Source organism: Trachurus trachurus, assembly GCF_905171665.1.
Source record: "Trachurus trachurus genome assembly, chromosome: 18".
In the NCBI taxonomy this organism is placed as follows: Eukaryota; Metazoa; Chordata; class Actinopteri; order Carangiformes; family Carangidae; genus Trachurus; species Trachurus trachurus.
In genome coordinates this window covers 16,533,077-16,556,374 of record NC_139909.1, presented here as the reverse complement: position 1 = coordinate 16,556,374, position 23,298 = coordinate 16,533,077, and the positions used below count along the sequence as shown (strand labels likewise).

The window sequence follows — 23,298 nt, the reverse complement described above, 5'->3', positions numbered from 1 at the left end:
CTCTCCTCTGTGTGTGTACATTTGAACAAAGGAGACATGAAAAGTCTGATATATTTGTGTACTTTTTTTTTATTCTTGCCACACACACATACACACACTCACACTCACACACACCAATATGTACATTTACACTTTTAACACAAAAATAGACACAAGTTTGAGAGATACATCGGTGGAAATGGTGGACTACAAAAGGCAAATGTAGACACAAAATGATTGAAAATGACCATCGTCATCAGGCAGGTTGTTGTTGTAGTGTGATGATACTATATCGGCAAGAGAAGAATCACTTTAAAATCACATTACAACAAAGAAAACTTCATATTTCCTCCATGTTGAAGGTTGTTTTGGTCTGAATTAAAGCACTGATGGACGTTGCAGCAGATAAAAAACCCTAAACAGTGAGGAAGTTACGACATTAGCGAGAAATATACGGGCACGGTTCGGTTGTGTTGTGCTTTCTTGACATTTTCAGTCGTGCATCGCATCGTACAGGATCTGAGATGCAAAGTTGCAGCATTTGAATTCTGAGGTGGAAACATTTCAGGCCTCATTTATGCACAGTAAGGGTCCTGCTTAGAAATTCACAAAGTCTATGTCTCTAAATATCTTCTCATTATAGAAAGCATTGTCTTAAGAAAAATATTAATCACATTTTTCAAATGATTGAACAATGGGATGAAGATAAAGATATTTAGATATTTAGATAAATGAGGCCCTGAATTACAGTTTCAAACATTAGCCAGTGGTTTTTATTTACTAAGAGACAAAATACAGACCATCATGACATCTGTGCATACTGTAAATACACAATAACTGTACAGGCACAACACACACAATCATTGTACGTGTAAAGACATCCAAGACACCCTGTTCCCCTTAGAGTTTTACAACAGCAACCTTTGCATTACTTGCCTATTTTAAATGGTACACCCATAGATTTAATTATCCAACACATCCTGTGTGAACTTTTTCTGCAGGGGAGGGAGGGAGGGAGGGAGGGAGGGGGGAATCAGTTGTAAAATTGAGACTCCTGAGGAAATAAATATCTAGAAGCACCAGTAAAGACATTTACCACGAAACAGACTCGGATTTCAAAGAAGCGATGAAGCAGCTCTGTTGAGTTTTCATGGTCTGGAGGTTTTAGGCAGTGTATGTAAGGAGAAGGCAGTGGGGATGCCCTGAGACACAAGGTTTATAGAAAGGCTGCAGACATTAAAAGAATATAATAATAAATGTGTGTTTTTATGAATGAAGGGGTGTCATTACAATAACATACATCATAGGTGTAGATAACATAACACAGAATGGGTTCATTAGCGTTGTATGTTCAGTTTTTGCTGGTGCCTGCACTAATATTGCACTATAAAATAATTTTTTAGTGAATCAAAACTTTTTTTTTTAAAGTAAAGCCTCTTTTCTATTCCTCTAAATAAAGCAAAAAGCAAAAAAAAAAAACTAAACACAGCTAGATGTCAAGCTACAAAAATACTTTTGCTGTAAAACATGAAAGACAATCAATACCTTGTTTAAACTGTTTTCACACGGGCATTCACATGTGTCGGTGTCGGGATTTTGCACATTAACGATGCAAACGTGATGGTGAAAACTATCAGGTCTATTTCTTCTTCTCTCTAGTTGTCTAAAGTCTACGCTGCACCCTCAGTTTTAATGGGTTAATTATCTCACTGCCTCAGTCAAAACAACACAGCTACAATGGCACCCAAGTACAGAATATATTCTAATTATTAAGGCAATTAACAATTAAGTGTGCATCATTGACCAGCACATTCACCAAATGCAAAGCACAGATCACACGTCATCTCTCAGGTGTACACATCCGCAGTTTCAAGAGTAAAAAATAGGCCCAGATGAATATGATGTCCAATAGAAAAAAAAAGAAGAATATCAACAAATCTGAAATTAACATATAAAAACTAAAATAACAACAAAAGGCAAATGATATAAACAATTATCACAATTACAAAAAAAAAAAAAATATATGAGAGAAACATTTAGGAATCACAGTCACCTTTAAAAACGAAACAACAGCACTTGGTGTACGACTTCACGACATGAAATGACTTGATCTGAATCTGATTTTCTTTGCTTCGACAATCAAAATACAGCTTTGGTGTTGAATGTATGACAAAGCAAAAAAAATTTACAATGTGGCAAAAAAAAAAAGACAAAACAAACAAAACAAAACAAAACAAAAAACTGTTTGCGTAGCCATCACAGTACAGTAAGAGTCTTTTTGATAATAATAAAAAATACTAAATAAAAAAAAAGAAAGGTCGCTCTTACAGTAGGAGTGTGCAGAGAGTGTGTGGAGGTGGAGGATGACGACGACGACGATGATGATGATGATGATGATGAGTAGGTAAATGCGCTGAGGAGTTGGAAGGTGCTAACCTTTCCTTTTTGCACATTTGAAGGACCCCAGATTGAAAAGGCTTGAGGTCGTGTTACTCTCAACATCTCAAACTATATTTGGCACAGAAACGATTGATTGATGCGATGCTGAAAACCAGATTAAAAAAAAAATAAAAATCCGAAAGACAAATCGTGGTGGTGGTGGTGGTGGTGGGAGGGGGCGCGAGTTGTTGATCAGTAAACCCACTACAAACCGTGGTGTAGTACGTCTGCATGTGTCTTTGTGTTATGTGTGCGCCCACGTGTGCGTCGGTTTTTTTTGCCCGTTGATTTTCTTTTGGGGGCGAAGGGGAGTGGGGGGTCGATGGGTGATAAAGACTTTAGCAGTCCGCTGACTTGTGGTTGTCTCCGTCCTCCTTGGACAGAGGAGACCTGGCCTCCTTCATTTCCTCTCCTTCCTCTCCACTCCCGCTGCCGCCGCCGCCGCTGCCGGTTTCTGCAGGATAAACCACCACGCAGAACTTCTGGCCCAGATACGTCATCTTGTCTGGAAAAAAACAAAACAATAAGAGGTTTTAGGGATGGGGCAGTAAATGTGCTTTTTAATAATGCATAACCAGTGTGTATGAGGAATTATTGGGTTTTCTTTTCTTTAAATTAGACACAGGATTTGTAGAACATTTGGAAAAAAATACATTTTATGACACATTTTGCTACTTCTACAAGTGCAACATCACTGTATATGTGTACAATGAGAACAGAACTGAAATTAACAGGGGAATAGCCTCGTTTAGCAAAAACCCTGGAAGCAAGGGGGAAACAGCTGTCCCGGCCCGAAAAATAGCTATGTTACTCCCTCTAAAATATAATATGGTATTTGATATAAGACTATTTCACTGGATTTAAAACAAACAATATATAATCTGTTTTTAAATTTAGTTTTAAAGGTGCTATTAGATACATTCATAAAACCTAACAGAGCTATAGGTTAGCACCTCCCAGTTGTTATGCTACATTATGCTAACCAAATCTAGCTGCCAACTTGATGCAAATATGACATGAGTGGTGTTTTGCGTGTTTGTTGATTGTTGCATATTTATTTAACAATATTATTTAAAACAAACCAACAAAACAACAACCCTAAAACAACTTTATTAACACCACCAAGCCCGGGATATAAACCAACTACTTACTAACGAAGGCGTCAAAGCACTGTGGCTTGTTGTCCCAGTAGACTCCCAGGAAATAGACGGGGACGCCGGTCAGCATGATGGCCAGGCCGATGCCGCACACCACGGGCTCAGAGTAGAGGGAGAAGATGAGCAGGAAGGCCCAGAAGACGAGGTAAATCACCGGCCATATCAGGCTGATCTGGAGGGAGCACAGCAGCACAGGTTCACAGTCAAATACTGAGAATAATCTGGTATGATGATGCTTCAACAGGCTCTTTGAAAACTGCATTAGTCTTTTTATTTAGTCTCTTTTTATTCATCCTTTTGCATACTCATCTCTCTGACAGTACATCTGTCCTGCCACTAGAGAGCAGCTTTCAATAACAAGTCTTTGGCTGCTTTAAAGTAGAATCACTGCACATTATACTCCTCTGAAAACTCAAAGTGGTATAGTCCTGTGTATTCATGAGTAAAGTACAAAAGATAATGATAGATAAAACAACAACAACAACACATTAACAAACCTTGATCGGTCGGTGCATGTCGGGCTGTTTGAAGCGCAGGACGATCTGCCCGGCGACAGTGACGCCGTAGAAGAGGTAGTTGATGAAGCCCACGTAGTTGATGAGAGTGTACATGTCACTGGTGCACAGCATGAGCAGCGTGGATAGACACTGTGGTGGTGGGGGGAAGAAGGTTTGTTAGTGTCACAACAAAAGACTGAATCTCACTTATATGAAGGAGATCATGTTGTTGAGGAGCAGGACTCACAGTGAAGAGCAGAGCAGGGATGGGAGTGCAGCGCTTCACGTGAATCATGGCCAGCAGACTGGGGAGGTGGCCCTCTCTGGCTCCGGCGAAGAACAATCTATACAAGACGGAGACACGGTGAATTTCAGCGGGGAAATGTGGTCATTACAATGTAATGAGTCATAAGGTGTTTTGCTAATTACATGATAATGTCAAGAAATAGCCTCAAAATAACTGTCAATTTCATAGTAATGTCATGTTTTTCACATGCTTTTCATGTTTTTTTTTTTGGAAAGACCAGAATTTCATGCAAAGTCCTTGCAATTGGCAATTACAATCAATTATTTCTGGGCTATTTCTACGCAATTAACCGTTATTTCTAGTCTATTTCTAGACATTATGACGGAATGAATTGTTATTTCTTGGCTATTTCTTGACATTGTGTTGGTGTTGTTTGTGTATTTTGAAAAAAACAAAGACAAAGATGGTCTGACGGTGATCCAGAGGTGCAATGTGTCAATATTGAGCCAACTCACCTTGAAGAGGTAAAGAGGGAACCGTTGACTCCTCCGAAGGTGGAGAGCGCCACAGAAATGGGCATGATCCACGCCATCACTCCCAGCAGCTTCTCACCAAACGTCTGTCAAACAAACACAGAAGTTTAAAAAAATATATATATATAGGCTATTAATGCAACTACTGAGATGCAAACACATCGTTTGACTTGCATTCGCCTGGAGGGACCACTAGAGGGGGCGACAGAGCCATTCAACCATCAAGGTGTGTGTGAGTGTGTGTGTTTGAATGAAGTCATGGGACCACCCTGCGTCATGATCAGACCTACTCACCACGGCAACAGCGTTTGAGGCAAGCAGCTCCGTTGGGCTCATGGCCGTGACGTAGGCGATGTTGGCGAAGACGTAAACGAAGGTCACGAGGGGGATGGAGATGAAGATGGCACGAGGAAGGTTCCTGCACGGAGACAATAAAAGAAAATGTTATGAAAAAAAAAAAGAGTCATGTTTGGATGAGGAGGAAATTTTAAAAAAAGGAGGGCGAGGAGTGGGGGGTCGGGGGGATTTGAAGCAGGAAATTAAAAATGATATCTCAGGGTAGGTGTATTAATGGAAACCAAGGTTATTAAAAATGTGAGTTTCCAAAAAAATAACAGAAAAATAGACAGAAAACTGAAAGGAAATTAAAAAATAAACCTTTTCATATCACGGGGACGTTGTTCTAGGTCAGCAGCCAGACATTAGGGAAAGACAGTGAGAGTTTCCTTCATGCTAAATTGACTAAATTTCAGAGAGCTTTAACAAAAAGGATCAGGGATTAAACTGGGAAGCTCAGTTGGTATGCGACTGCTAATCACCGAAAATAGCTACAAGCAGCTTTTTGCATCAGCTGTATGACCCGTTCAGCGCTGGAGAAAGAAAGAAGTCGTTCTCTAAGCACACACACACACAACGATACAACGCGTAGAAGAGTAACGTACACATAGGGGTCGACCAGCTCCTCTGTGACGTAGTTGAGGAAGTTCCACCCTCCGTAGGCGAAGGAGCCTTGTAGAAAGGCTAAGGCTATCAAACCCACGTCGTACTCCTGGAAGGGCTCGAAGGCGTTGGCGGGCTCCAGCCAGTAGTACTCTCCTATACGGGTGGAGAAGAGGAGGAACAAACAAACATGAATAATCAGGATCATTTTGCTTTATTAACAACAAACAACATTTGCAAACAGGACTGAGTTTCGCTAATGTTCATTCTTGCTGTGAGGAAATCCAGCTGAAAACCATTTTCCAATGTAATCAGTGTGTCTCCCCACTGTGATCCCCCTGAAAATGACTGAGACGCTGTCTAATCCTGCACTGGGGCGAACGTCTAAATCATAAATAATCTTCATAAATCTTTTTTTTCATTTGGCATTATTTCTAGAAAGCATGAAAGTATGTCGTCTCTCTCTGCTCTCTCATATATACACTCTAAAAATCTCCCGTCAAATCCGCCACTGAACTCTTCACCATCTTCAAACAGTCACACAGGAACCCCCATCGTGTTGTTTCAGGGGCCTTACGCTCTGTGGCCCCTGTAATAACTGGCCCTCGGCCATGTTTGAACTGCAAACCCACCCGGGCGTGCTGATGTTGGCGATGTGAGTTTTAACCAGATAGGGGGCCCCCAGAAACTTACTGAACCCTTATGGCGTCCGCGGGGAGTCCATACGGCCCCACTCCCACGTGACCGAGGACGTCCCCGTTGACCGCAAAATGTGTGTGTGTGTGTGTGTGTGTGTGTGTGTGTGTGTGTGTGTGTGTGTGTGTGTGTGTGTGTGTGTGTGTGTGTGTGTGTGTGTGTGTGTGTGTGTGTGTGTGTGTGTATGTGTGTGTATGTATGTGTGGATGCACAGATGGCATCGGACAGCTCACCCTTGCAGATCTGCACGATGCCCATGACGATGATGAGGGCGAGGGCCAGCAGTTTGCCGGCGGTGAAGATGTCCTGCACCCTGGTGGCCCACCGCACGCTGGAGCAGTTCACCCACGTCAGCAGCACTAAAACACACACAAACGCAACAAAACGCACAATTAGCTTTTATCTTATCCATTAAAAAACACGTTTATCATTGTGTTTCCGCTTTAAATCACCATTTTTCCACACTTATATTGTTTTTTCAGTCTATTCTACATGTCTTGTGCATCATTTTATGCATTTTTCCTCCAAAATTCATTGTGAAATTTTTATATTTTTCGAAATTTTTGCACCTAGAGGGGAATTGGAAATAAATTAATGCTCGTTTAAATGACATTTGGCTGCACAACACGACTTTGGACAGACTGTTCTCTAGTATGAGAGTTGAAGGTGAGGCCAGGCAGTGAAATTAGTAAAAGAAGAAGCAGAGGATCGTTGTGTTTAATTGGTGTTGTAAAACAAAACACTGTCACTGCATCGTTTGTAGTAACAGTCGTCGTAAAATTGCCCAAGAAAAGAAGTTGTGAAAGTGGTTATTGTCGCTGATAAAAGCCAATAACCTTGACGTTTTCTCGAAGGCGAGTGAACTGATCTCAGGACAGTAAAACGAGAGAGAGAGATTAAAAGCTGCACAGTTGAACGTAGCCTATGTGACGTGTCATAAACGCAGCCGCGACCTTTGACTCTGTTGCTGCATCATCGCATTGAACTTGAGCCGTTATCTCCTCCAACCTGCGGCGCTGCACTGGTGTTTTTCTTTAGAAGGGTTAAGGTTACACAAACTTCAGTCACACAATTAGCTTTGTTTTACATTTTTTTTTATATTTATCAGAAAAACTACAGAAACATCTCACTTTTACTTTATTACATGACCCAGCAACAACTATTAGACTGGAAAAATACTAAATAATTAAGGTTATAACTCATGTTGCTGAATAAAAGTGTTGAGATTTTCTTTTTAAACAAATATTACAGTTTGTATTTCTGCTACTTTCTCAGTTTTAATAATGATTCTAAGATTAATATCACATAATTGCATCTTCTTATCGCTTTATGATGCTTATGAGTATAATATATTATACTATGTTACTCTGGTGTATCACCTAATGGCTGTTGGGTAATAAATTATAAAAAAAAATTATATATTTTTTACATGTTTGACAAACCGATCGCCTGACATTTGCTTTTTTATCAGTTATTTGGTTTATTGATTTTAAAAACTGGGACATTTTTTTGTACATACAGCTCCACTGCCCCCGAGCTCGAGGCCGAGCTAACACAGACAAAGATAATGGATTTGATCTGTACTGCTGCGTACAACAGGCCAGTGGGTTCAGGCCAGTGGGGTGCCATTAAATAATGGGCCTGTTTGACTCCGTGGGATTAAGTTCATCACATTAAATAACTCTGGGCTGAGCTGCCACTGCAGGGAACAAACGGCAGATGCACATGAACAGACATGCATGTCTCTGCAGATGTGTGTATGTGTGTTACTGTAGATGGAGTTTTGCGGATTGAGCTGGTTTGCACGTGCTGCGGGGCGGCGTTTTGGAGGCTTTTAGGTAGGAGAGTGGAAGGGGGGGAGGGGGTTTAAAGGCGGGTAAAATTGAGGCATAAATTGCATGTGTTTCCCCACAAAAACAAAATGACTTCAGCAGACAGAACCGCAGTTGTGGTGGTGGTGGTGGTGGTGGGGGGAGACCTGCTGCTGCAGCTCCCTCCACATAAAAAACAGGAAATGTGAGACTGTACAGACACAGTCCGTCTCATGACTTGATTTGTGTGGTGTGTGGTGTATACACACACACAGAGAGACACAGAGACACAATAAACGAGCTCTGTCTGATCCACCTGATACATCTTAAACCTCTTACCTCAACCCGCCGGTAAACAGACTTGTTTTAGGAACCAGATGATCTCTCTGTCACTACACAACGTTACAGTAACAACACACACGACCAGCAGGGTTCGGGTAAACACCTGCACACACATTCTTCGAATCTCTGAGCTGTGGGGGCCGCTCAGCTGCCTGTAAGCTGAGTATACAAAATGTGTTATGCATTTAGATATGTACATGTGTGTGTGCATGTGCATGTGTGTGGAAACTTGCTGAGTTAACTGCGAGTCGGCTGGAAAACACGACAGTTATGACCTCGTGCTCTGGCATCTGTAGGAAGAGACGCACCCCAGGGAGACTCCCAACCCAACGTGTGTTTTTTTGTAACGGTACACCTTTGGAAAACCTTCTCCCTTTTGTGGATTGAAACGAGCGAACCAATCGGGGCCGCCGGCGGTGTGACTCGATCTGGTTATGGGCGGTTTTCTAGGTAAAATAAAGTAAGGATATATATCTTGCACGCTATTATACAGTATCCAACCCTTCACACGAAGGTCTTAACGCACACACGCACACCTATAAACAACAAGGATGACATCAATCAGAGTTGTGGAGAAACAGCTTTTACCTCTCACCCACTTTCCCCCTGAACAACAACAACAACAATAACAACTGGATAAAACAGATGCACAAAAACCCTCAACTTTTCTGCCTGACAACATCTGCACAGCTGACTCACATCACTCTGCCGACTCAGCCAATGAAAATCAGTCTTTCCTAAAAAAAACAACAATCCAGAGTTGTGTAATAAAATGACTGCGAGCGGTTCCTGTCAGAACTGAGATTTTCCTTCTTTCTTTTTTTTTCTGCTCTGAAAGTGGGACAGAAGTGACAGGTGAATGTAGGTCGATGTCTGTAACTAAAATGAAAAGCTGTCAGAGCATCTCATCAAACAAGAGAAGAGAAGAAGCTCGAAAGAAACCAGTCGTCTTCTCACTTTGTGTGACCCTATGGACCACTTCATGTTTTCTGCCTACACATTCAGTTTCTGTTCCTCTATAGTTTCTACTCTGCTTTAACTAGTAGAGACCAGAGTAGATTTCACCCATTACCACCTAAGAAGAATCTGAATATAATTTTCTTTCCCTAAATGTATTCCTTTAACTAATATCTAATCATAATAGACCTCATCTAATCTTCTATTCTACCTATACAGGCTTTCTGCTGCTGGGATTTAATGCAAATGCACCTTTTCAAATTTCATCCAAACGTCAAAACAAAAACTGTTGTGTTTCGACATTTCTGTTGCGAATGTTTTTCTTGTTAAATGAATCATAAATGATGATTGATGATGATGCATGAGGTCTGTTCAACCGTTTGTGAGAGTTCCCGCATGACAGAGATGTGAAAGTGAAAACATAACTAACGTTTCTGAGAGAAGTGATGGATCTCTCACTTCTTAAATGTGTTGCTTGTTACTGTCTGACCATCTGTCACAGGATTTGAGGGACAACAGATATTAAATACAGTAGCCTCTATGTCTCCTTCCTACACAAACCCAGTGACACTGTTGCATTAGTACTACATACATTAACATGACAGCTCCAGTTCCTCCAGTTCTACCAGCTCCTACTTATCTTTGGGTCGCTCACCTACAGGAGCTAAAAATGGACAAACCCGTTTCCAGTTGAGCTCAAAACCAGACCGACGATATTTTGGAGGAAAAACCAAAAAAAAAAAAAAAAGGGGACAAAGTTGTTTTCTTTCTCCCCTCAAAAAACATTCAGTGGTTATTTAAACAAGATGCGGTTACGTGGGCTGAGACACACAGTTGTTATGATGAATGATGAAATTGTGGGGTTTGTTTATCCGACAGGACGGACGGAGGTATTAACGGTGAACCGCGTATTTTGTAATCAACCGCGAGGATTGCTCCATAGTGATGCACAAACACCGGCGGACAGTAAACATCTTGTCTTCTTCTTCTTCTCCTTCTTCTCCCCCGTCTGTCTCTGTCTCTGTCTCTGTCTGAAGGCTGCCTGCAGTATTTGACTAGTGAGTGTGAACTTTGTTGACGGATTCAAATCAACCACCGTCATGTCAGCGCCAAACACATCCATCCATTTGTCTTCATGCATTCACTACTCGCTGCCAGCTGCCCTGCCACCACCTTTAACCCCCCGCTGCCCCTCTGACCGCCAAACGTTAAATAACAGGAGAGCGCCGCAGAAGGAGGAGAAGACGGACATAAAGACATAACTGTGACACTTTAAATATCTTAAATTAGACGACTCTGATGATGTAACCACTCCTGCAGACCGTTTTGTTTTCACACTTTATCCAGCAGCAGCTATAGTGTCTCAACGCCGACTCCGACCCGTGTCAGCATTTGTGCACCAAATCGCTTCTGGTTAATTGCATTCATTCCCATTTGTTTTTTATTGATCCATTTTACAGTGCAGCCTCTTAGATTCGCTGGCTGGCTGCTTTTCAACTTCTGAGCTCGTCACAACAGCCAAAGGACGCCGTGTCCCTCTGTGTCTGTGTCTGTTTACACTGTGTCGCTGCTACTTTATCTTTGCTTTATCAAACCCGAGTCCGTGAGAAGACGCAGCTTTTAGCGGATTGATGAAAGAAAGAAGTGTTATTAAACTGTAAAACCTTTATCGTATGTGATGAGTCATTTTCAAGTACAGGTCTGTCTCTTAGAAATGACATTAAGCAACACAGGCCAACGTTTGTTTAAAGGGGCCATTTGTATGTTTTTGTTTTGTCTGTAAATAGACGGGCTAAACAGCTAACTGCTAACTCCAGTAGCAGAAAAGTTGCGACGGAGACAAGAATCAACATTTGACTTTCCTCTTAATAAAAGAAAGAAGCTTGATCCAAAACTTGCAATGTTTCTTTTACACTAATAAGTAAACAGCTGTGAGCTGCAAATTCAATATGCATGCAAATAGCAAATATGCAAATAGCTCCTTTATACATAACCATGATAAAATTATATATTTCTGTAGCTGGTATTAGCAGATAGTTGAATATTTAGTGAAATTTTTACTTTTATGTTCTCTATCATCACTTTGCAGTTTGTGTTAATCACGTGTTGTCTCCAAATCGCATCTGAGATTATTAACTGCACATATATGTATTTTCTTTTATGGTTAGGGCAACTTGTTTTAAATTTTTTCCAGACTTTTTTGACAATATTTGCTACTATATTAATTAAAAAAAAAAAATTCAACAGACTATTGCTTCAATGTGCTTTTTTGTCGATTTGATTTTTTTGCTGTTACTAGACAGACTTGTCATTGTGTTAAGATTGTTGGGCATTTTGTGCATGTCTGTTCCTTCAGGGAGCCAATGCATCCGCACCAACAAATGGTTCAGGTGATAAAGGGTTATTTTTTCTCTTTCTCTCTTCAACTTTCATTGAGGAAAGAAATAAAACTACAGCGTAATCAGTCTGAGAGCTGACGTTGCTGCTACTCACAGAGGCAGACGGCAGCCAGCAGGCGCAGGCCGTTCTCCGGGGGGAAGCAGGTGGGGAAGAGAGGCTGCAGGACGTAGTTGGAGAACGTCAGCGCGATCACGGCCTGATTGGTCGGGTAGATGACGAGCACGGCGATCCAGAGACGCAGGAACCTGGAACAAAAAAGGGGACAGGAGGGGTAGGTAGGGGGGGGAGGGGAAGGAGGGGGTGGTGGTGGTTAGAAACACAGAGGCATGTGAGAAACAGCAGGGTGTTGGGATCAAATACAGTGTGTAGGACCACGAACAGGTGAGAATAAACAGGAGGAAACACACCACAGAGCTACATATACAGCACATATACATCCTTTCATTTACAGATTCCCATTCAAAGCAGGTTATTTATGGTTGAGGCCTCCATGAATGTATAGCCTACTCTATGTTTACTCTTTCTTTGTCTTCCTTACTATGTATTCTTGGCCTCTATTACAAGCCACTGTCATGTAGCTGTGAGAAGCATATATACAATGATTTATTGCTGATAATGAATTGATCATTTGGAGGCATTTATAGGTTTAAGCCTCCCAAAGTTGAATATTACTGCTTTTCTTCTATTTCATATCACAGTATGTTGAATATTGTGTTTTAAGCAACTCTTTTGGTCTCTTTTGGCTCTGGGAATTCAACTTGGATATTTTTCCCCTCTTTTGTAAGATTTCACAGTTTACACAATCAGTAGAAGAAAAAAATAAATAAGCCGGGAGATAAAGGCAATGCAAATACGAGGCTGTTTGAGCCCTCAAGACAAAACAAAAGGGGGAGAGCCCGGGCTGTCGGTTACAGGCTGTTCGAGAAACTTCAAATACAACAATTTTAACCTACTTTAACTCTCAGCTACAGGCGTCTGTGAATTTTCTTTTTTCTTTTCTTTGCTGCTGCAGAGTCAGTCAGTCAGCGACACAACATTTAGACCAAGCTGCGGCGAAAAAGACTAATAAAAATGTATGTTTGGCAGCTGGTTTAACTGCAGTGACTCGTTCCTGTCAAACTGTGAAAGTCTGTTTAAGTAGGAGGAACGTCGAGAAAGAAAAACTCACTATTGGTATCAGTTGGCTTGAAAACATTTTAGAGCCTGCGTACGGAAGCTGACACTGATGTATGATGAATGAGGAGGAGGAGGAGGCGGTTGTACAGATGTGAGATGACATGGGGCTGGGGTTTAGCCGAGTGGAGCAGGAGAGACCAGACGTGTGGTATTTCCATGAAATTCTCCGAAAGCTTATAGAGGGATCATTACACCTGACTGCGTTAACGGGATTGTGTCCCGCTGGAATGTGTGTGTGTATGTGTGTGTGTACGTAAAAAATGTAGACCAACCTTTGCAACAATTTGTGCAACATTTTTACTTCATCTTAGATAATGCACTTTTAAAAGTTTTTATATATGATAAAACGATGCCTAGAAAGCCTAGTATACATTATTTAAGTGTCACTATATAAAAAAGCTGTTTGCAGGTCAATGTGTCAATAATCACACTGACAGAAGTCCTGCATAAGACATGACTTATTACATATGGTTAAAGGTTAATAATTGCTCTCTAATTGTACTTTAATTAAAGTCTGCTGCAGAGCTTATAAAGGATTTAGTGGTATTTCTTCTCACTTAATTTCCTTTAGACCAAATTTACATATTCAAATAGTTTCTTGTCTTGTAGCCCAACAGTTCAAAATCCAAATAAATTCAGAAAACTATTTCCCTGCTACTAGTTTTAACCGAGTAAAGAACCTGAACGTCTCATAGACTCACTCGTAGACAAATATAAATAATGAGACACAGAATTAATAAAGGTAAATGTGATATTTACAATAATTAGGCCGCCCCCCTTTTGCTGCATTCCTCTATACTCCACTTTCTGGGTGTAACGCAGCCCTCATGTGACGGTAACAAAGAGCCTTTGTACTTTAAACATCATCCAATCACGTTGTCTTGGAGAGTACGACTTTACGAGCGCTTCCTCTTTCCTACGAGCCCGCCTTCATCCGGCGGCGACCAGGTGATGTAAGTATTTCCGCCGCTGTCGTTATTGACTTATATACACATGCAAACACAACTGAAGCCCCCCCTCCCCCACCACACACACACACACAGGCATAGGGGATAAAAGCAGCTCAGATTAACAAAAACAAACGCCCCTTGACCACAGTTTATTTATCCTAGACGGAGGGCACAGGGAAACGGTGTGGCCTCAACACTTCAAACCAAGCATCTGAAGGTTAGGGTTCATTGATGTGTATTGATAGCCACTGCACAAAGGGACGAAAACAATCATTGGCTGTTTTGTCTGCTCGAATTCCTCTCCCGAAACGGCCTGATAATAGGCTATGCATCCTTTTGATAGTTAAAAAAAAACACACACACACACACACACACACACACACAATGGTCTAATCTGTGTTTACAGTCTGGGCAGAGGCACAGTGTGTGTGTGAAATCTACTCTAACAAACAATGTTGTTTTTGTGAGGAAATTAACCTAGCGTGGTTCCCAAGCGTTTAGGCTACTGTTACCGTAAAGCGAACCATTTATGGTCGACTGGAAGACGGATGAAGGGTTTGAAATAGGTTAATAACGCGCCGGCAGCAGCAGCAGCAGCAGCAGCATGACAACATGGTATAGTAAGACAACATGGTATATTTATATATGGAGTATATTTCGATGGATATAGGATATGTGTTATTATAATGTATATTCTGTAGAATGAATGTATATACAAGTATGATGTGTGATGTGTAATGATGTATACATATATGATATGTAGAAATGTGGGTAATAGGATTAGTATGTGAACAATTAATATAACGAAGAATGAATGAAGCACAGTTAAGAAATGTAAACACTTATTCTGTTTTTGTTTTGTTAGGTTAAGCATATCGCTCACTTGTTTTTTTTGTTTTAAATTTTTATAATGTTTATGTTTTGTGTTTTCAACTGTATATTTGATACTGTTGGACCCCAGGAAGAATAGCTGTGGCTTTGCTGCAGCTAATGGGGATCTTAATAAACAAATAAACAAATAAACAAATGACTTCTCTACCTCTGAGAGTCACCTTGGCCGGCTGCTTTTGTCTGTGTCCATGTGAGTCTTAATATCTTTTATTCTCCCCGTAACTCCTGTACCTGGCTACGAGCTGAAGAGACCTCCTGCTTTGGATCAAGATGTCTGACCTACATCAGAAAGCTCATCCACCAGGATAAAGAGAGGAATCTAGACATGTCGGTATGCTCACCTAAATCCCTGTCAAATTAACTTCCATTATTTGAGAGGCCCCTTCTTTAAAACTGGGTCATATTCTCACAGGGTGCTACTACAGGTGATCGAACCTCGCTGACCCCAGAGTCGGCACATATGTAAAAAAAAAAAAAAGGAAAAGGAAAAGAAAAAGTGACTCGGATCAAAACTAGTGAATGGGAACCGTGGTGATGTGAAGTGTTTTCTTACCCAGCCAGGCCTCCGAAGATGTCCTTGACGTAGGAGTAGTCTCCTCCGGACTTGGGGATGGTGACGCCCAGCTCGGCGTAGCACAGCGCTCCGATGGCCGTGATGACGCCCGTGATGACCCAGACGAGCAGGGCCACGCCCACGGAGCTGGCGTTCTCCATCACTCCCTTCGGACTGACGAAGATACCTGAGCCGATGATGTTACCTGGCGGAGGAGGAGAGGGAGGACAGAGAGGTGTCAAGTCTCAAGCTGGGAACGCTTAGGAGCTGTATCAGATGTTTTTCATGTTTCTAGTCTATTAATATTATTATCTAAATCATAATTGAAGGTATTTTTTCAAACTAACTTTGCATGTCCTCCAGGGAAAAAACTCAAACAAATAGTGCAATATTTCTTTTCTTCTTCTTGTAACCACTCTGAAAGACTGGAAACAGGTGGAAATAATAAATAAAGCATGGATCAACACGTCTTTGGTTTGACAAGGAGCTACATACAACAGTTGCCAGTCGGCGTGCAGCACAGGTTTCAGGGAGTTGTGCCAAACCTGGCAACCGCGCCAAGACAACAAGGCTCAGTGCACCTGACAGTTAACCCTATAACTCAGCCTAAAATCACCAAACAGCTGTTTATATACTGTACAGACTCAGGAGATGTCAAGAGTCTGTTAAGTACATGTTGATATCATATGGAAGTGAATGAAGAAGTAGCTGTTTGCAAAAGTAGGTAAATAATCTAAAAACATTGAGCCTACTGTTAAAAAATACTTCCTATATTGTGTGTTTAGTTTTATACTGGAGCCGGGTAACAATACAAATGCCTGTGTCCATGTGCAATGTTCACCACATTGCACATGGACATAAGGCCGACCGATGCAATTGTTAATTGTTAATGTAGTTGCTGTGGTGATTGTGGACACTGGACAGACAGACAAGTGGAACAGGAAGGAGACAAAGTGAACAGGAAAAAGAATTAGGTCATGTGTACAAAGACAGAGGGAGAGAGAGAGCGAGGGAGAGAGAGAGAGCGAGCACAGTTTGAACGGTGATGATGAGGCAGGCGAAGTGGGAACCTGCAATCTGCTGACTCGCACAGATTGATGAAGAGATGGAGCAAGACAAGGGAGCGGGGTGAAAGAGTGCAAAGAGGGAGGCGTGATGAGAAGAGGACGATCTGACATATTCAATGAGCATCAGCGTGCCAGGCAGTTTATATAGGCAGCGGAGAGAGACGGTGGGAGTCGGACGCAACAATCCCCCCGGCGTGAAAAGGATTCACACCTCTGACAAAGCCGAGGTCGGAGGTCAGGAGCCTGCGATCAGATTCGGCCGACTGTGCTTCAACTCGTGCAGCCAATAAAATAAAATAAAAATAATAAAAAAAGGCGGCAGGGTCAAAGGTTGAAGGTTTTGAATCGTAACAAGTCGACTGGAGGTACAAAAGTCAAAGATATGAATGATACGGACACGTTCAGCCGGAAGAGTTGAGTGAAGTGCAGCCAATGAGAAAAAGAATTGGATTATTCTTTATCAGCGTTGGGCTAAACTACTCTAAATTAACAGATTAATAGCAGATTAATCAATAATAATAATAATAATAATATAAACAACTGCAGCTGCTTTGAGGAAATGGCTAAAAAAGGTTAAAAATAATCAGCCTGCAAACATAAAAAAAAAGGATCTGCTCTCTCAGATCAGTTTAATCCAAAGCAAAATGTGAGCACTTGCCAAACCATGTGCTCAACTGAAGCATGAGGAGATGCAACGTTGTTCAACTTTAACGGATTCCACATGCATCATGTGAGCGGCGAGCGATGGCCGCTCCCTTATGTAACTCCAGCAGCTGCAGGTGAAAGGTAAAAGGGGTCCTCGGTGCGTGACCTTTGACATCAAGGAGGGTGGAAAAGAGAGAAAACAGTTGTGTGCTGACTCAGCACTTTTTTCTCTGCTGCTATCTCCCTCCCTGCTCCGTGCTAAGACTCCTGCAGCGTAAACCTGCAGAGGTGATGCGAGTGAAGGGTGAGAGGGGGGTGATCAAATGTGCACGCTTGCATGTTGTGTGTTCATGTCATGTGCATTATCACACACACAGACACACACAACTATGTGAGACCAATGCTGACTCGTGGAATCTTGATGTTTCCTGTTCTTGCAGTTTTTACATCCTTTTGTCTCCAACCAGGCAAAAGGGGGAACTTTTCTTTTTTCTTTTTCTGCCCTCAATGTGCTGCAGTGCTGCCACCGCTGACTGTCTCTTGACCTTGATCGAAGACCAACTGGATATTTGTATCAAGAATAAAACATCTGAACTGTAGTCTGTGTCTTTTTTTTTTTTTTTTTTTTTTTTTTTTTTACAGCTGGCTCCAGGCCTCAGCCTCCTCTGTCACTGGATACTTTGATATCCTGCATCGTTATTGAATTGGTGTCTCGTCGAGGGAGAGGATTGGACTCAGACATGCTCTCTGGACTTTGTTTGATCTCATTTGTTAACTGATAATCAAACCGGATGCTGATTAATTTTTGCATCAAATAATTGTTTTAATTATTGGGCATCTCGAGCGGGTAATCTCTGCCTAATCGTATAATGGGATTTTTCTGTTTCATATCAACAATTATTGGCACATTGGTCATATCTAATTGGAAAACAACAACAATCATTTCAAAAATGTCAAAGATTTCAGCTTATATGTCATGAAGCTAATACCTGTTAAGTATATTTAAGTGGAGCAAACACACAAGAAGGAACCAGAGAGAGAAATAAGCTGTTATTTGTGTTAGTTATTTGGGCCTCTCCATGGCACATGACTGAATACCACCTCTCAGCCAAACACCACTCACACTAACAGCAGGCTATGAATATTAACAAGCGTTTGTGTGTGTGTGTTTGTGCAGCATTATGGTATAACGCTAATCAGCCTTTATAAATCCCTGTTAGATTAGTTCTTGCTTTTCCTCTCAGTGTTAAATCCCTGTTCAAACAGCCACCAAGCCGAGGAAACCTGCTGCTTGACCCTCGGATCCTGCAGGCCCTGTGCACATGCATGCAGCCTATTATTACACTGAGGCAATTTACAGGAGACAGAACCACTAATAGTAATGTTGTAATGAAGGTAATTACATCAATTAGACCCCAGGACAAACTAGCGGTTCCCTGTTTTCTTGGATCAAACCTCGGCTCGTTTGTATTTCTGTCAATTAAGGACTTGCGTTCTGCAGGGCGATTCGATTTTAAGAAGACGAGGTTAAAATTGAATTAGATGTTTAATAAAAGTGATGTGGATTAGAAACTATTCAGCAATTCTGTTACAAAGCACAGAGACTGGAGTCCAGCTCAGACGCGGCTAAGCCAGGAGAGCTAATAAAACAGCATTATCAGGGCGGGGCCTTCTCTTCCACGTGGCCAAAAGTTCACTGCTAATTCCAATTCCTGGCTTTGCACATTTTTTTGGGATTTATACGTGTGTGTGTGTGTGTGTGTGAGTGAGTGGGTGGGTGATAAATGCCTGTACTGTACAATAAGGCCATAAAAAGCGTTTGATGTCCTTGTGTGCTTGGCCCTTTTCATGGAAACCCAGCGGGGCATGTTCGCAGTGAAAGGATCAGACGAGTCACCTGAGCTCACGTCTCCGCCGCACATGACAATGTGAGCTGAATGAGCATGAATGAACGAACGAACTTGGTCAAGGACAAAAGCCGCGGCCATTAACAGTCTGGTGACTGTGCCGAACTCTGGACGGCCATAAAAAAAAAAAAAAAAAGAAAAAGAAAATCTTCTAAGATGGCATGAGAAGCTCAGCGCTGCCAACTTGTTTCTTCGGTAGATGAATGGAGGGCGATAAAAGAAGTGATTAAGTTATCTCAATGTGGGTGCAAAGATGCTGAAGGGTGGGGCTACGACTTTGACAGGCCTCTTCACTGATCTGTCAGTGATCGGAGCGTGATCATCACTCTGGAGAGGTGTGAGAACATGAATACAAATGTGTGGCGGTCGACTTCTGTGCTACTTTCCAGTGCAACTGCAACCTGGGGAGGGGGCGAACAAACTGAAGGTCGTCAGCTCCCTGCATCTCCTCCTTCATCACCTCCTTTCTCCTCTCCCTCTCTCTTTCTCTAAAAAACACTTGGGAATTCCCATGTGCACTTACACATCCACACACACACACACGTCTCCGTGCCTCTCTCCTCCCGTTGCCGTGGAAACACAAGCATGAATGACTCATCCCCTCCCTTCTCTCTTCAGCCTGTCAAGGTCAACACGTAGACCACACACACACACACACACACACACACGGCTCAGTCCCATCTGGACAACCTGTGCTATATTTCGTCCCTGCTTATGTATCGATCGGCCGGTTGTCTGATGGTGTTTATTCCTGCCGGCCGATCGTGTGCATCGACTGGTCTGCCACTGTAATAAAGTCTGTGTGATACAGACATGGTAGTTAGAGCTGTGTTACTTTTTCATAAAATCTGAATTATTAGTTTAATAATTGTTTTTTTTAAAAAAGAGCAAAAGCTTCAGTCATTGTTACACTTACATTACAGAAGGTTTAAATGAAACATCTACTGAAAGTAGGCTATCACTTTGGTGACTCTGTATTAGTAAGTGATGAGCCAACTGGGCTGAGGCCAGCTGGTTAGCATGCTGACTTCAGTAGAAGAGAAAAAGTGATAAACAAAGACACAAAACAGGATAGTTTCCAACAAAACAAGATACCATCACTGAGCGAGAAAAGGAACCGAGTTTGATGCTGAACTCACAGCGTTTCTTCAACTAGCAAATAAATAATGTTATAATGTAATAACGTATAATGACAAGTTACAACCAAAATATGATAAACAAGCATTAATGCATTAATTACTAATGAGTAACGAATGTATTGATTCGTAATAAACTTGGTAATGTATAGTCCAGTCCATCGCTATGTGTCTGTTGAATGGACCGAAACAAACTAGCCTACTACAGTACTACTACTACTACTACTACTACTGTTTGTTATTTAGCAATAGAAAAACTTACAAATAGTCCCCTTATAGTATTATAAAGTGTTTTTGTTGATCTGGAAAGACGCCATATCATATTAGCCTACTTATTAATCAGTTATGGAAAATAATCTGTTGATTAACTGATAATTAAAATTAGATTAGCTTTAGCCCTAGTATTAAGACTTTAAACATCACCATTGTCCAACAATCAACTTAAACTATTCTGCCTCCATGCAGGCATGAAAAGAAGTTTAAAAACTTTCCCTATAAATGCAGATTAACTGAATGTAGGTCGGTATTTGTCCACTTCCACAATGCAAATTAAAGGGCCACTCAAGTAATTAGAGCAAGTAGGCTGCTTTAGACTTAGTAATTAAGTTGAGAGGCTTGCAGGGGACAGATTACAGAATGAATGGTGCGATATGATATGATGCAACAGATGCCAAGATAAACACCGGGTCCCACAAGTCACCACCAGAGGCTGTGCTGCCGTGTGTATATTTAAGAATATTTAAGAATATGGCAGCTCTGTCCAACTGGCTTCATCATGTCATGTGATGAAGCCTGCAGATTTCTCTGAATGGGCAAAAATCCTGAGAGCTTCAAGACATGAGTGAGTGTGACAAGATCATCATCATCATCATCACCACCATCAGAAGAGGAAGGATGATGAAAGACTGAGACTGATTAACGACAGCAAAGAGCCATGATGCAAGAAAACATGACAGGGACAGAAAGTTTCAGTTACACACATGTGTCCTTTAAGGTTGGTATGTTATATGAGTGTGAGGACTGTATGGTGTTATTTTTAAAACTCAGTCACATGGAGGTTTTTCTTTTTATACATGAGTGAAGACTCAGCACATGCTCACTTTAAACTGTCTGAGCATCACATATCACTCCCTGTGTGTGGTCAAACAAACCATAACCATGCACAACATCCGAGTCTTTGCATACAGTAGGGTCCAAAAGTCAACGTGTTCACACAGACTATTAGAGCAGCTGTAGGTTGAATGGGTGAAATCTGATCCCAGAGCAGCTCCAGGAGGACTGTGTGTGTGTGTTGTTATTTCTACTCTTTGTCCACACAGGTAACTTTGTGGGACGCCTGCTGTTACACTACACTAATGCAGGGTGGAGTCCAACTGTGAGACAAACACGGGAATTGAAAAGCACCACATTGTATCTGTATCTGTTAGCCTACCGTCACCATCATCACCTCCACAGTGACACTCACTCACCTACAATGATACCACAAGCGCTGACGAGTCCGATCTCCTTCTTGAGCGCCACCCCGCCTCCCGACGACTCCTCGCCGGCAGCATCCTTCCCGGATCCCGCTGTGCTGCTTCGTTGCCTCGGTCCGTCCGTCATTGTGTGATGGTTGGGAGTTTATGGGTAAACACGAACCGACTCTATAGGCGACCTTCTTGTCCCACCTCTCGCAGCACCTGCACCCCGTGCGCTCCTAATGTCCTCCTTTTACGCGTCGAGACGCGCTGCAGCTTTATCTGCCGGGTGAAAGTCAGCGACCTGCACCGTGCAGCTGGATCTTCTTCTCCTTCTTCTTCTTTTTCAAGGTCTGTGCGGTGCCGACAGCCGAGCTGAACTGTCTGCGGTGCTGCTGGTGTTGTCACAGGTGGTGCCACAGGTTCCCACAGGTCTCTAAGCGCACATCAAGTCCAAAGCGCGTACTCCAGTGGCATCGCTTCAAAGTGACAGAAAGGAAATAACTTAGTCCTGCACGCAAAAAAAAAAAAACAGCAGCAAAGCAAAGAGGCTCGTTAAAAAACAACAACAAAGACAAGAACGAGCCCTTCACTGTTTCTTTGTTCCAGGTGTGAGATCAAGAGAGAAAAAGCATCCTCTCTGCACGAGCTGCTCCGGGTATCAACAACAAAAAAAACGGATAACTCTCGTGTAAAGTCGCTCAGGTCTGTTTTAAAAACATCCAACCTGTACTCAGAGAGGTTGTATTAGAGTAAATGCACATTTCGTGCTCCTTCATATGAGTAGGTCTACAGTAGGACCCCGCCCCCGTCTGCCTATACCCCCTCCTCCCTTGTTTTTCCTCCTTCAGACCCTCCCATCTGTTTTTTTTAATCCTCTCTCTCTCTCAGCTGTTCCCGAACTCACTCCTCCACCGCGCGCACTGCACGCGCCGTCTTTACTTTACAGCTCCCTCTGCCTTTACGCTTCCTCCCACTGTCACTGTCTCCAACTCACTCTCACTATCACTCATTCACACTTATTATTCAGCAACATGCAGCAGAAGCCCGAGTCTAAATTTAGCTCCTCAGTCAGTCTGCATGCTGCAACACTGCTGCTGCTGTTTCCATCCTCTATATGGCTGGCACACATAGCTACACACACACACACACACACACACACACACACCACACTCTATACAATGCTTCTTTTTTTCTTTATGACCAAGTTCCTTCATTAAGACAGAATAAACACATTTCCTGGCCACATGGTGAAGACAGCACCTGGGAGATTTCTGCTCTCTCAGTGAGACAATGAGAGACTCCCCTGTCTGCGGTTTCATGACCTCGCCGTTGTTCAACATTGTCTGAATGTAAAATGTTTGCTCCCTGCTGCCTGTCCTTCATAATGTCCCTAAAGTGCGTGCAGATGGTTTGTGGTTCTACACACTAATACAGACGCTTGTTACGCTCATACACTCATCAAAGCCTCTTGACTTCCTTCAGGTGAATTGTCAAAACATTTTTTGACAGATGAGTA

General features: G+C 42.1%; 1 protein-coding gene across 1 annotated transcript; it reads right to left on the bottom strand.

Moving 5' to 3' along the window:
* Nucleotides 1-67: 67 nt before the first annotated feature.
* Nucleotides 68-22,547, bottom strand: slc7a8a (solute carrier family 7 member 8a). The gene is made up of 11 exons (XM_083993238.1): nt 21,792-22,547; nt 15,568-15,772; nt 12,091-12,242; nt 6,721-6,846; nt 5,794-5,947; nt 5,147-5,270; nt 4,835-4,938; nt 4,320-4,416; nt 4,073-4,222; nt 3,570-3,747; nt 68-2,923 (listed from the first exon to the last, which is right to left on the bottom strand). Exons 1-11 carry the CDS (start codon nt 21,922-21,924, stop codon nt 2,757-2,759), a joined length of 1,590 nt encoding a protein of 529 aa, XP_083849364.1. The 5' UTR covers nt 21,925-22,547; the 3' UTR covers nt 68-2,756.
* Between the last annotated feature and the right edge of the window lie 751 nt (nt 22,548-23,298).

Coding starts and splice junctions, on each gene's coding strand:
- slc7a8a (XM_083993238.1), bottom strand. CDS start 21,924: ATGACGGACGGACCGAGGCAACGAAGCAGCACAGCGGGATCCGGGAAG. Junction 15,773..21,791: donor CGCTTGTGGTATCATTGTAG/GTGAGTGAGTGT, acceptor CTCCTCCGCCAG/GTAACATCATCGGCTCAGGT. Junction 3,748..4,072: donor ACATGCACCGACCGATCAAG/GTTTGTTAATGT, acceptor TGCTCCCTCCAG/ATCAGCCTGATATGGCCGGT.